Genomic DNA, 14878 nt, shown 5'->3' with positions numbered 1-14878 from the left:
AGAGAGATATCGAAAATATTAAGTGTACCTGTTTTTTGATTACAAATATAACTATAAATTGTATTCAATAAATTTAAAAAGATTTGTACTTCGATTTCATGATTTTGGGTCTTAAGCATAGAAGGCATGGAAAGAAGAATAAAGCAAAGGAAGAGGGTGGAGGAGGAAGGGTAAGGAGACAATATGGGAAAGAATGAGGTGGCCAGAACAGAAAGTTGCCACTTTGTATTTTACGAGGATGGGAAATGCACCAGCAAGTGTTGTGAGGAGTATTCTGTGAGAATTATCTGACTTAACCTTCAGTGCTATAAAGTACATACTGTTCTCATCCCCAATATACAGATGAGAAAAGAAAGTACAAAGAGGTTAAGTAATTTCCTCAAGATTCAGAGTGATTAGGTGACACAGCCTGGATTTGGATCAGAGTTAGACCTAACTAAGGCCTTGTGTTTCTAATACAGAGGAACAGAGGAGCAAGGTCTGGGACAATAGTTTTCCAATTGGTGCCCCATTGAAAGGACTTCTAGAGAGGGATGACTATAGCAGAGTGTTCTGATGAATTTTTGCACATACGCAATCCATATAAACCACCACCAAGAGGAAGGTCAGTTCAGTCATTCAGTCGTGTCCGACTTCTTGCGACCCCATGAGCTGCAGCACGCCAGGCCTCCCCATCCATCACCAACTCCCAGAGCCCACCCAAACTCATGTCCATTGAGTCAGTGATGCCATCCAACCGTCTCATCCTCTGTCGTCCCCTTCTCCTCCTGCCTTCAATCTTTCCCAGCATCAGGGTCTTTTCAAATGAGTCAGTTCTTCCCATCAGGTGGCCAAAGTATTGGAGTTTCAGCTTCGGCATCAGTCCTTCCAATGAATATTTAGGACTGATTTCCTTTAGGATGGACTGGTTGGAACTCCTTGCAGTCCAAGGGACTCTCAAGAGTCTTCTCCAACACCACAGTTCAAAAGCATCAATTCTTCGGTGCTCAACTTTCTTTATAGTCCGACTCTCACATCCATACATGACCACTGGAAAAACCATAACCTTGACTAGACGGACCTTTGTCGGCAAAGTAATGTCTCTGCTTTTTAATATGCTGTCTAGGTTTGTCATAACTTTCCTTCCAAGGAGCAAGCGTCTTTTAATTTAATGGCTGCAATCACCATCTGCAGTGATTTTGGAACCCCAAAAAATAAAGTTTCTCACTGTTTCCACTGTTTTCCCATCTATGAAGTGATGGGACCAGATGCCATGATCTTAGTTTTCTGAATGTTGAGCTTTAAGCCAACTTTTTCACTCTCCTCTTTCACTTTCATCAAGAGGCCCTTTAGTTCTTCTTCACTTTCTGCCACAAGAGTGGTGTCATCTGCATATCTGAGGTTATTGATATTTCTCTTGGCAATCTTGATCCCAGCTTGTGCTTCTTCCAGCCCAGCGTTTCTTATGATGTACTCTGCGTAGAAGTTAAATAAGTAGGGTGACAATATACAGCCTTGATGTACTCCTTTTCCTATTTGGAGCCAGTCTGTTATTCCATGTCCAGTTCTAACTGTTGCTTCCTGACCTGCATACAGGTTTCTCAAGAGGCAGGTCAGGTGGTCTGGTATTCCCATCTCTTTCAGAATTTTCCACAGTTTCTTGTGATCCACACAGTCAAAGGCTTTGGCATAGTCAATAAAGCAGAAATAGATGTTTTTCTGGAACTCTCTTGCTTTTTCCATGATCCAGCGGATGTTGGCAATTTGATCTCTGCTTCCTCTGCCTTTTTTTTTTTTTTTTCCTCTGCCTTTTCTAAAACCAGCTTGAACATCAGGAAGTTCACGGTTCACATATTGCTGAAGCCTGGCTTGGAGAATTTTGAGTATTACTTTACTAGCGTGTGAAATGAGTGCAATTGTGTGGTAGTTTGAGCATTCTTTGGCATTGCCTTTCTTTGGGATTGGAATGAAAACTGACCTTTTCCAATCCTGTGGCCACTGCTGAGTTTTCCAAATTTGCTGGCATATTGAGTGCAGCACTTTCACAGCATCATCTTTTCGGATTTGAAATAGCTCAACTGGAATTCCATCACCTCCACCAGCTTTGTTTGTAGTGATGCTTTCTAAGGCCCACTTGACTTCACATTCCAGGATGTCTGGCTCCAGGTGAGTGATCACACCATCGTGATTATCTGGGTGGTGAAGATCTTTTTTGTACAGTTCTTCTGTGTATTCTTGCCACCTCTTCTTAATATCTTCTGCTTCTGTTAGGTCCATACCATTTCTGTCCTTTATCGAGCCCGTCTTTGCATGAAATGTTCCCTTGGTATCTCTAATTTTCTTGAAGAGATCTCTAGTCTTTCCCATTCTGTTGTTTTCCTCTATTTCTTTGCATTGATTGCTGAGGAAGGCGTTCTTATCTCTCCTTGCTATTCTTTGGAACTCTGCATTCAAATGCGTATATCTTTCCTTTTCTCCTTTGCTTTTCACTTCTCTTCTTTCCACAGCTATTTGTAAGGCCTCCTCAGACAGCCATTTTGCTTTTTTGCATTTCTTTTTCTTGAGGATGGTCTTGATCCCTGTCTCCTGTACAATGTCACAAACCTCTGTGCATAGTTCTTCAGGCACTCTGTCTATCAGATGTAGTCCCTTAAATCTATTTCTCACTTCCACTGTATAAACATAAGGGATTTGATTTAGGTACGCAACATTTTCTAGCCCCCAGGTTGTTTTCAGTGGCCGTCTCAGCCAGCTTCCCCCACAGGAAGCCAGTCTTGACTTCCGTCACTTGGAGGAGTTCTGCCTGTTCTTGAACTGCAGTAAATGGGCTCACACAGTATGTGTCCCTGAGGTCTACCTTCTTTAATTCTGCATGTCTCTAAGATGCGTTCAGGTTGTGAGGATCCATAGTTTGTCCCTTGCTGTTTCTGTGGAGCGCTTCATTATATGCATGCACTGTATGTTTATCCATTCCATTGTTGGGCACTGGAGTGGTTTCCAAATGTGAAAAACATTTTGTGGGCTTAAGCATCCGTTTATTTCAGGTATTTACCCAGGAGTAGATTGCCCAATGGGCTTCCCACAGGCACTAGTGGTAAAGAACCCACCTGATGATGCAGGAGATGTGAGATGTGGATTCAATGCCTGGGTTGGGAAGATCCCCTGGAGGAGGGCATGGCAACCCACTCCAGTATTCTTGCCTGGAGAATATCATGGACAGGGGAGGCTGGTGGGCTACAGTCCATGGGGTAACAAAAAGTTGGACAAGACTGAAGCAACTTAGCACACAAGCAGACTGCCCAATGCCCATTTTGAGCCATTAATACTCATCTTTGGTGACACCCCTGGGTTTAATCAGGAAAATAAATGACATGGTTATCAGTGTCTGCCACAGGCTTGTGAAGAGAGTATGGTGGCTCGGGTGCCTTTTATTTGTCACCCCTATCCTAGAAAGAAACAAGAAGCAAAATAAATGGAAGGGAAAGGAAAGGAAAAGGATGAGAAACCACGGAGGCGCTTCTCAAGTGTGAGCCAGCCACTCACTTGAGTCACACTTTGCTGCCCATCTGAGCTGCGGACCTCACAGTGTGGTCTGCCCCTTGATACTGCTTAAGTCAGCAGTTGTTTTACATCTATCGCCTCATATTGTCTTATCACCTGGGAAGAACTTAAGAGCCTCCAGGGAGAAAAGAAGAATTAGAATTAACTGACCTCCCTGAACCACTGATGCTGCTGCTAAGTCGCTTCAGTCGTGTCGGACTCTGTGCGACCCCATAGACGGCAGCCCACCAGGCTCCCCCGTCCCTGGGATTCTCCAGGCAAGAACACTGGAGTGGGTTGCCATTTCCTTCTCCAATGCATGAAAGTGAAAAGTGAAAGTGAAGTCGCTCAGTCGTGCCTGACTCTTCGCGACCCCACGGACCGCAGCCTACCAGGCTCCTCCGTCCATGGGGTTTTCCAGGCAAGAGTAGCTGAACCACTGCAGAGAGCTAAATGTCAAGCTTATTGAGGTGTCCAGTTTTCTTCCATTTCGCCACCAGGGAGTGCCACTGTCCTGCTGTGTGAGCCTCCCTGACCTTGCATAACCTCCACAGTGTTCTCTGCCCCCTTTGGCACAGTGGGACTTCCCTTTGGTGACCAGCATTACACCCTTATAAAGAAAAGGGTCTGCATGCTGGTTTTGGGCACGGTGAAGAAAGAAACGGCATAGACTCCTCTGCAACTAAGCCTCTGCAGTGAGATCAAACAAAGAATCGCCTGAGGTGGTGACCTCTGTGCACAGAGAGGAATCTAACTGAGGTCTGGGGCCTTTGAACCCATGGGAAACCTCCCAGCGTGGAGAAAGAGCCTCAGGGCTTACACGGCAGAAAACCCTGCTTTTGCCTAGCAGGGTCCCTGAATTCTCCCTGCCAGAAAATGTTCTAACCACAGAAGGACATGATAAAGGCTAGCTAGGCAGCAGCGCAAGCAGCCTTATTCTGGAAGCTGGTGTTCTATTCTGTCTACTCTGTTGACACGAAAGCTACTCTTCCAGTAGAACAGAGGGACCGGGCTTGATCCTATCGGCCTGTTTCACCAAGGCCTTGCACAGTGAGGTGGTTGAGAAACGACAACTTTCACCACATTTCATTTGACAAGTGCTTGAGAAGGGCGGGTAGAGCGACTTTAACACAGGAATTGACATACACATTTCACCTTATATATATAGCAGCTAAACTGTTGAATTGTACTAAATGTTTTTTGTCTTCCAAAATGTATTGCACAAAAAAAAAAAAAAAATTGGCATCGCTTGCTGTCTTATGGATAGGTAAATCTTGATTGTCTGGAAATTCTTAAGTTTGAACATATGGGGCGTTTGCCTTTCATTGTTGCAACACTAAAAGCATGTTCATTTGCCGTTCATCGCTGGCTCATTATAGAGTTAGCAGTCCATTTCACCTAACTGAAATGAATTTCACAGTTCATTCCAGAGCAGTTTGACTTGAATGGGTACTTACATAGTTGTACCTCACCTGACCAATCTAGAACCCCGGGAGCCACTAGCTTTTATCCTCTTTCCTCACACCAGCATTTTCCAAAGCACTAAGCCTGCAAGGACCTGGGCGAAGAAAGCTTCCCAGAAGTTCGGGGAATGCTTGCTCCCCATCCTGGGCTCACGAACCCACTATGTAGTGACTGCTTCAGAGAAGTCTGACAGTGGAGAAACCCACTTAACCTCGTTTAAGCTGGCATCCCCCAGACTCGGTGACAACAGAATTACGTTTTAAATACAATCTCCACCCTATAGAAATGCTTTGTGAAGTGCTTGCCATGTTATCACTCTACCCAGTGTTTCTCTGTAGCTCATATTTAAGACATTTCTAAAACCCCGTATGTCCTTCACATCAAAGAAAAATCAAAGATTTGAGTAGTGAGCTAGAGATCTGACGTCCTCTTAATATTATTTTCAATATTACTTCATTTTTAAAAAGTACTACAAGTTTATTAAACAGCATCTAGAAAATTAAGAGAAAAGGAAAAAAGACATTTACGATTTCACCAACTAGACATCACTGTTCCTTTATTCCCTTCTGATCTTTTTCAATTCATGGTAATTTTTATATAGTTGTGATCAGACTGTGTAAATCCTGATCTTAAGCTAGTTTTTGGTCATGTACATGATTTTATCAATCATAATTGGTCTTGATGAGCTATGTTGAGTGAATAGAAGCAGTGGTCTAGAAAGAGGGTGTTGGTTCATGAGACATGAATGTTGGAGCCTTGGTGAAGATTCGGAGATGGGGTAGCAACCAAGCCTGAGCTCAGGGAGACTAGAGGCCATGTGGAGGTGGGGAAGATCCTGTCTTAGGATGGAAATGATTCTACCTCTGCAAATGTCATAAGCCCAGCTTCTGAGTAAGTCTCCTTCAATGTGAAAAGAAAGAGAAAATTGAAACATCAGATGACACGCTTCTACCCTTGACTTGGCAGAACCGGGATGTTCAACCCTCTCCTTGCTCAGAAAACAACTGCCCTCATGCTATTCTAGTCTCAGTTCCCCACTGGCCATGAGATTTCTGTTCCAGAGCCTTGGCCCCGAGAGCCCTTCACTTGAGACCCAGCCCTGTTTGACCTTCTCAGATTCGAATCTACCCTCCTAATTCATGCCTCGGAGTGCCTGTGTTTTTCCTCTAAAGACAGTACTTATAACAATGTGTAATTACATATTTATGTGACTAGTTGATTAATATGTCTTCCCGGTTAGATTCTAAGCCATGTTAGGGCAAGTCTGTGTTGCTTACTACGGTATATCCAGTACCTACCACGGTAGATCCTATTCCTAGTACAAAGAAGGAATTCAACAGACAATTGCTGAGTCACATGGACGAATGAGGGGAGTTAGAACTATATGGTCCCTAAACTCCTTCCAGTCCTAAAAGACATGAATATGCACAGTCTAATATAAAGTAATACCATGGGGCTGAGTTCCAACCCTCCCCCAAACAAAAACCCCAGAAGTCAGGTAACATGTGAATTCACTTTTTTTGGTTTCTTCACACATATTGGTCCTTCAGAATCTTTCTTAAAAGCCCTGTAGTTTTAACGGTAACTTCAGCAACCTCATCGCTCTGTTTCTGTGAGCCCTTTAGAATAAACAGAGCTTGTCCTTTTGAATGACTCTAGTTCTCTATAAACAAATCAGGTCTGCATTAGCTACAGTGATGCTGGAAGCACCTGGAAACAATTAGGGACCATTTTCTTCTTTTCTTTTTTCTTTAGCTGGAGTTACTAGACCTTTAATACAAACTGCAGTTTTGTTGTCTATTATTTTTATTTTTTTAATTGTGGTAAAATACACAGAACCTACAATTGACCATGTTAACTATTTTTAAGTGTAAAGTGTGGCATTAAGTACATTCACCACCTCTCATCTCCAGGTGTTGCTGCTTTGTTTTTGTTGTTTTGTTTTTAAATCCAGTGGAGTGAAAATACTATAGTTATTTTCCAAGAGTATTTGAGGTTGAAAATTGATGCACATTCTTCCAAATTCTCCATTAAAAAAAGATAAAATTGCAAGCGCTGTCCTAAAAATAGCACCTTAGTTCCCAGTGACAAAAGCAGATGCCCCGCACAGGTTTGCAGCAGTTGGAAACCTTGGGAGCACCAGCCCAATGACCACAACACACTAAGAGCTGAGGGTCTTTCCTTAAACTCATCCCCAAAGCAGTGTGGACAGCTGGCCTCCACTGAGAGCTTCTGATGCACTGGGCACTCTGATAAGTGAGTTGGCAGTCCCATTCCATTTAATCCTTACAGCCATCTTCCAAGTAGCTATTATCACCATGTTACATATAAGGAAACTGATGTGTGGAGAGAATTTGCTTGCCAGAAGTCTCAAAGCTAGCAAATGGCAGATCTGGGGTTGAAATCAAAGCTGTCTGGCCCTTGAGCTAGCATTCCAGGGAAGTGGCAGGTTTTAATGAAGGCATGTGGTTTTGGACAGGGTCAGTTTGGTGCCTTAGAGAGAAACTTGTGGGGTTCTGTGTGTGCCAGAATGTGCAATGCTTGTGCTGTAGCAATATCCTGACAGGTTGCTAACTGCCAGTGTTCGGTGACAAGCTAGCGATTTAGGAAGTGGTGAGCCAAACAGACCTCAAAGCTACCTCCCCACCAGGTCCACAGGACAAAAACACTTTCCCAGGGGACATTTAGGTACAGCTAATGATTCTTCAGTATATTAAGGTCCAAGTTTGTTTGTTTTAATGTGGTCACTGCAAATTTACCCAGCAGCAGTTCCCAGACTTTAATGTCATGAGAACAGCCCAGGATGCCTGTTACGTGTGTGGATTCCTGGGCCCTACACACTGGAGGTCTGGGAATGAGAATGGGGAGCCAGGACCCAGAAGGCATCCTGAGGCAGAGGCCTGCCTCCCACGCTGACAAATTCTGCTGTCCTTCTTCACATCCTCTTCACATCCAAGCAGGGAGCCCACTCTACTCACTGAGTCAGCAAACTGCTGTGAGGCCACCCCAGTCAGATGCTGTGCTGGCCGTAATTTAACATTTATTCTGTTGACAGTTTGGTTAATGATTGTCTCTTCCACTAGACTATACCTTCATGAGGATCAGGACCTGGCCAGTCTTGCTCACTGCTGTATTCCTAGGGCCTAAAGCAGAGTAGATGGTCAATGACTATTTATTAAATGAATGAATGGAGTGAAAGGTTAAAAAAATATCGATATACACAATGATGAATGAAACCCAGTCCTTGCCTCAGAATGCTTACAACCTGGGTGGCTAGGCAAGTAAGGCCATCAGTACAAAAGAGAGTTCTTGTGTTTTGTGAGATATGGTCAGGCATGAGGCAACCACTTTCCAACCAGGCTGAACCCAAAGTGGATCAGGCAGGAAGATGACAAGACTGGATCTTTGGAACTGGAGGGCTAACCTGAACTGGGCTAGAAGAGGGTGAGTCAGATGGAAAGAGGCAGGGAAAAAGATAAGTGGTGATTTGTCACCAGGCAGACAGGCTGCAAAGATGATAATGACAACACATAAGTTACCAACAACAAGGGTGTGTGGTGGGCCAGCATCCTGTTCTGCACTCCACACTGAGTTTACTTTATCCCACTCAATTCCTACAGTAATCTACAAGATATCAGTGATCAGCTCTGTCTTACAAATGGAGAAACTGAGGCTCAGAGAAGTTTGGTCCTATCTCTATAAGAGCAGAGCTGAGGTTTAAACCTAGGTGGTGTGAATCCATGGCCCCTGCTGTGTTGCACTCCAAGCAGACAGAATCAATGATCCCCACAATCAGACAGGGATGAAGAGTCAGGAAATGTGTAGAGACAGCCAAAAGCCTTCCCGTTCAGAAGCATGTGGCCACCACCCTCTTTAAACAGAAGCATGGAGAGATTGTTCTCAACATGACATCCAAGGTGTTCCATCTTTATCTTAAAAGGTCCTCTAAGGAATCTAATGATAGATAACTATAAATAAATAAATTGGGAAAGGAGTATGTCAAGGCTACTTGTCACCCTGATTATTTAACTTATATGCAGAGTACATCATGCTTGGATGAAGTACAAGCTGGAATCAAGATTGCCAGGAGAAATATCAATAACCTCAGATATGCAGATGACACCATCCTTATGGCAGAAAGCAAAGAAAAATCAAAGAACCTCTTGATGAAAATGAAAGAGGAGAGTGAAAAAGTTGGCTTAAAACTCAACATTCGAAAAACTAAGATCATGGTATCCAATCCTATTACTTCATGGCAAATAGATGGGGAAACAGTGGAAACAGTGATAGACTTTATTTTGGGGGACTCCAAAATAACTGCAGATGGTGACTGCAGCCATGAAATTAAAAGACATTTACTCCTTGGAAGAAAAGCTATGACCAACCTAGACAGCATATTGAAAAGCAGAGACATTACTTTGCCAACAAAGGTCCGTCTAGTCAAAGCTATGGTTTTTCCAGTAGTCATGTATGGATGTGAGGGTTGAACTATAAAAAAAAGCTGAGTGCTGAAGAATTGATGCTTTTGAACTGTGGTGTTGAAGAAGACTCTTGAGAGTCCCTTGGACAGCAAGGAGCTCCAACCAGTCCATCCTAAAGGAAATCAGTCCCGAATATCCATTGGAAGGACTGATGCTGAAGCTGAAACTCCAATACTTTGGCCACCTGATGCAAAGGACTGACTCACTAGAAAAGACCCTGATGCTGGGAAAGAATGAAGGCAGGAGGAAAAGGGGATGATAGAGGATGAGATGGTTGGATGGCATCACTGACTTGATGGATATGAGTTTTAGTAAGCTCCAGGAGTTGGTGATGGATAGGGAAGCCTGGCGTGCTGCAGTCCAATGGGGTTGCGAAGAGTTGGACACAACTGAGAGACTGAATTGAACTGAAAGGAATCTAATCACTAAGATCTGGTGGACCTCAGTGTCTCTCACAGTATCTCCTTAATAACTTAATTCCATGGCAATGCCTTAGTTCCAGCCTAATCTGCCTTGTGTACACAATGTCAGGAATATCCTACCTGGTCTCTCCTCTTCTAATCTGCTCTCCAGCCAATAAGAATCTCAGAAACACAATCTGTGCCCCACCTCCCTGTTTGCTTCCCAGGTAGCTCAATGGTAAAGAATCTGTCCGCCAACACAGGAGAGACAAGAGATGCGGGTTCTATCCCTGGCTTGGGAAGATTTCCTAGAGGAGGGCATGGCAACCCACTGTAATATTCTTCCTGGAGAATTCCATGGACAGAGGAGTCTGCAAGGCTACAGTCCTTGGGTTGCAAAGAGTCAGACATGACTGAGCATGCATGCACACACCCTGTTTGAAATCTAAGCAGTGGTTGACAAGCATGACTGCTCATTAAAATCACCTGGGAAGGTTCTAAAACATACCAATGCCTGGGCTTCACCCCCAAAGATTCTAATTGACCCAGGGTAGAGTCCAGAAATGAGTATTTTTAAAAAGCTCCCCAGGAGCTTTTAATACGGAGCCAATCTTGAGCACTGCTACAGCTGAATGAGATATCCATCACTGAGCTAGGCATACTCAGATTGCAGTCTCCTCTCCCACCATTCCTTCCTGCCCTGTGTTCAATATTCTAGCCATGATGAACTGTTGGTGATTCTCCAGGATCATCTGTTTATTTTTAGCTGCCCCTCTGCAATAAATGGTATGGTCTTTGTCCAGAAAATGTCCTAGCTCACCTCCTGTCAAACTCCTTAGTGTTCTTCATTACTTGGCTCCAAGGCCACCTCCTCCATGAAGTCTTCACATGGCCAGGCACAACTGGTGCCTCCTTCCTCTGGGCAGCTGTAGCACTACACCTACCTCCGTATTCACATGTCTCTATTGTTCTGAAACTGTGTACAAACGACTCTCTCTCCTACAAAAGGGTATCAGAACAGTGATGCTTCAGATAACTTTGGTGGCCACTTCATGTTTTTTGACCAGCATTTTTCTAGCTCAACCTGCATCTTATCTTTCTATTTCTTCACAGGGTCTTCTCTCCTACCACCTGGTAGTCCCACACAGCCCCTCTGACATATGCACCAACCTGGAAGTGCCAAGGAGCTAACCTCTGGGGCAACCCTTGACCAACAGGGATGAGAACCCAGGGATAAATCCCTAGAGCAGTAATTCAGAAGTGCTTTCTCCACAGCTCTTCAGAGGGTCCTAGTGGGATCGGGCCAATCATACTACTATAAAGATTCACTTTAGATGCAAAGACCTTGTTCCATTTTTCCAGGCCAACACAGTAACACAGAATCACAACAGTTTTGAAGACAACCATCATGAACAACAAAAAGTCATCATGACCACAAGTATTCACTGAGAACAGAGTCTAAGTCTGTCATGGGTTTGCCTCCTAAGCCATCTCCCTCACCAATGATGCAATAATGAACATATAAAAAGGTCAAATCAAGAAGGCAATCACATACTTTCAGAGCTGGTAAACAAATAGCAAAACCAAAATGTCATGAGGCTTCAATTGTGAGTGAAGTTTAGCCAAGAGAGCCAGCATTGCTGGATACTTAAAGTCAAGAGACCATTGACAGTGAGATAGTATCAGCCTTCAGTGCTGACAAGGGGACTACTGTGCGCAGCCCCGCTGGGTTGAACGTGTGTGGCGAACAGAGGCCAATGTAACATGCAGGCCTCTGCTATAGAGCAAATGATTTGAGTAAGTGACTCAAAGTTTAGTATATTCAAATGCAAAAATATATATACTTTTGCATATGCATTTCAGGGCTTCCATGGATATGTCACTGCCCACACATATGTTTGTGTTTATTAGCACACTGGTCTCTGGGCCCTTGAAGATTTATTAACTATAATTCAAATGAAAGTTTAAAATCAATGTATTTACAATAAAAACTTAAACTTACTGTATGCTTTTAAATTAATGGCTTAAATAATGAACATATTACAAGGTATTAGTGAGATATTCATGTCTTTGAAATTGAACTTTGATGAATTTGAAAGGAAGCAGAAATAAATCACAGCAGAGTTAATGACCTTAATTATTTTTAATGATACACACACACACACACAAGCTCTTCAAATGTAGAGATTTTACAAGAAATCTATACAGCCATGAATTCATTTCAAATTACTATATTCAATACATGTATGTGGTCTCCAGGGGCTTTTTAAAAATTGACCTTTAAATTGATTTCTTTTTAATATTTTAGAGATGAGGAACAAGTCTTCTCCAGACTCTTTGACTTCCAAAGTGCTTTATACAGAGCTGTCTAGTAAAGTTTATTATGTTGGTGATAGTGATAATAATGGAGTAAGAACAAAGAATGCAGTGTTCAGTAAACAAAGAGTTCATTGTTTCCACAAGGAAACAAAGAGTAGGAAGTAGAGATAGTACTAGAGTTATGGAAACCTACACAATATATCACAGATCTGGATGTGGTGAATAAAGCGTTTGTCTCTGTTAGAATACTGATTTAATCAGTTTGCTGAACAATTGTAAAGACAATTGTCTTTCCATCCCTAATTGACCCAAGGCATTCTCTCCTCCAGAATAAGCATCCGCTACCATTTTTCTCACCTAGTTCAATGGAGACTGACTTGCTCCTGGGCTTCCAGAACCTCAACTCCTACTGCTTTGATTTACCATAACTTCCCTTTCCCTCTGCCCCATCCAAGGACCCTAAAACACATGTATACACACATACACACACACATACTCAGGGGTTTGAGTTACCTTAACATTTTCTGGCAGTGCTTTGTTCTGGGTCAGCCCCAGAGCGAGCAACGCTATCACAGCGATGATGCAGGAGAAACCAAGGATGCTCAGTATGTTTTTAGAGCAAAATACCTTCAGTTCAGATTCTAAAATCAAAAGAAGAAGAGAAAACATCAATAAGAAATGAACAGACATTGATTTTCCTCCCCTTTCTGTACGGCCTTGTGCTGGCTTTCTGGAGACAGCAAAGACAGATAACAGGTGATCTTTATCCAAGAGGCACTTGCAAAGTAATTGGGTAAAAGTTAAAAAACATAAGTATGTTTCTGTACTGTGATGAGGGCCAAAACTGAGTTAGTGGCTGTGGTAAGGAGAATGGGCAGACTTAGGTCAATGATGAGATACAAGATAAGAAGGAAAAATCCCAAACTGGCAGCTTGTTTACTAGGTCATATAGATCTATCTATATTGACTTCCCTGGTGGCTCAGACGGTAAAGCGTCTGTCTACAATGCAGGAGACCCGGGTTCTATTCCTGGGTTGGGAAGATCCCCTGGAGAAGGAAATGGCAATCCACTCCAGGACTATTGCCTGGAAAATCCCATGGACAGAGGAGCCTAATAGGCTACAGTCCATGGGCTCGCAAAGAGTCGGACATGACTGAGCGACTTCATTCACTTCACTACTTCACATAGATCTATCAAGGTTAAAGAAACAAAGAAAGCAAAGATGGCCTTCCTCATTTTTAAAATCTACCAAAATATGAGTACAATATTAAAAAGTATTCAGAATGTATCACCAAACAAACATCAAAGTCCCTTTGCTTCATGACATTTCCTGGCTTGACCTTCAACTTCAACCACCCTTACATGTTAAATAACTGTAGGTAATAACATAGGGGCTGTGGAGTTTTAAACATTTCATCATTTGTACTATTTTATGTATCCTATAGATACTTTCATCATCACAGGATGTAAAAAAGTTGCAGAAGGAGAATTCTATAAAAGGCAAATTTACTTTGATCAGGATAAACAGAGGCTGCGGCAGTGGTGAATAGGAAATGGGATGATTACCCCATTCCCTCCACTCTCATCCCTCCACTCTAGCTTCCCAAACTATTCCCAAACCTTTTCCTAAGCCTTTGGGGAAGAAGGACAGGGTCGCGTAAAAGAAAAAAAAAAAAGCATGTGGAAATGAGATGGGCTCTCCAAAATAGTTTGCACTTCTCTAAGAGAGAAGGCAAGGGATTGAAGCAACTGAAAGAGGAACTCGAGTCCCCTCCTCCTCTTTCTCTCTTGCTCAGCAGTGGCAGCTATGCCAACACAGGAGCTCCTCCTTGAGCTCGTGAGCACAAGCTTGGACTTAATCCAAAGGGTGGTAATTGCTTGGGTCTCCAATCTGCATCTACCTCTAGAACCTTGAATCAGTCTGTTTCCATCAAGCCAAACAGTACAAAACTTAGGGGGGAAAGTTTTAGCAACACCATTATCTATTTCTTCCAAACAAAGGAACAATGAATGAAATACACAATAAATGAAATGTCCCCCTCCTCCCTTCCCAAAGGAATCTCAGTTTTGTTCAGATGCCAGCCGCTCCCCCAAGCAGCCCATATACCTCCTGGGAAGGGGCTGACTGTTCTGCATAATCTCCTTCCCTCTTCAGTAACTGGTTCAACAGTGGGCATATACCCCCCAAACAGCCTGTGAGACCCTGGAGGAAGACTGCTGGGGCAAGTTTAGGAAAAGAAAGGAAGCATTCTCTCTTCTTCATCAGACATGGTCCAGCCAATGATGGTAGAGCAGAGAGATGGAAAGAATTTGAGTTCTTGAAGCATTTTGAGCTGCTGAAACAACTTATCCTGATCTGATCCTCTCATGAGACTCAAGCTTTGATCCAATTAGAGTGATGATTTAAATACCTTGAAGCTAAAACATCCTGATACAACTGTGACAGGAATGTCCTTTTTGCTGCCAGGGCTGCGGAATCTGGAAAAGAGCCCCTTAGCTAATTTTACCTATCTTGGTTCCCAAAGTGGTGATATTGACAAACACAGCTTATAAGCAGCATGTGTTTTAGATGAAAACTTAGAAATCTAATCTAAAAATTGCACACTGCAATAATAATTCTACTATAACAGAATTGTGAATACTCCCTCAAACTGTTCAAAAGGTCTACCTATTCTTTTGTTTCTGTAAATATG

General features: G+C 42.9%; 1 protein-coding gene across 15 annotated transcripts in view; it reads right to left on the bottom strand.

The window, feature by feature from the left end:
* ENTPD1 (ectonucleoside triphosphate diphosphohydrolase 1) overlaps positions 1-14878 on the bottom strand; it is a 106026-nt gene that overhangs the window by 34313 nt on the left and 56835 nt on the right. For 13 of the 15 annotated variants that reach the window (XM_086378871.1, XM_086378876.1, XM_086378880.1 and 10 more), the window contains exon 2: positions 12698-12825. The exons of the other annotated variants lie outside the window; for them this stretch is intronic. Coding sequence is in view for 3 of the 13 variants with exons in the window: in XM_086378867.1 (XP_086234993.1) it covers positions 12698-12825 (128 nt within the window). In the remaining 10 variants the exon portion in view is untranslated. The remainder of the gene's footprint in view (positions 1-12697; positions 12826-14878) is intronic. 15 annotated transcript variants of the gene reach the window in all.

This window comes from Bos grunniens, chromosome 26 (genome assembly GCF_055505025.1).
Source record: "Bos grunniens cultivar Pamir isolate PY7600 chromosome 26, Bosgru_T2T1.0, whole genome shotgun sequence".
NCBI classification, from domain to species: domain Eukaryota; kingdom Metazoa; phylum Chordata; class Mammalia; order Artiodactyla; family Bovidae; genus Bos; species Bos grunniens.
This window is presented reverse-complemented; position numbering and strand designations above follow the sequence as displayed.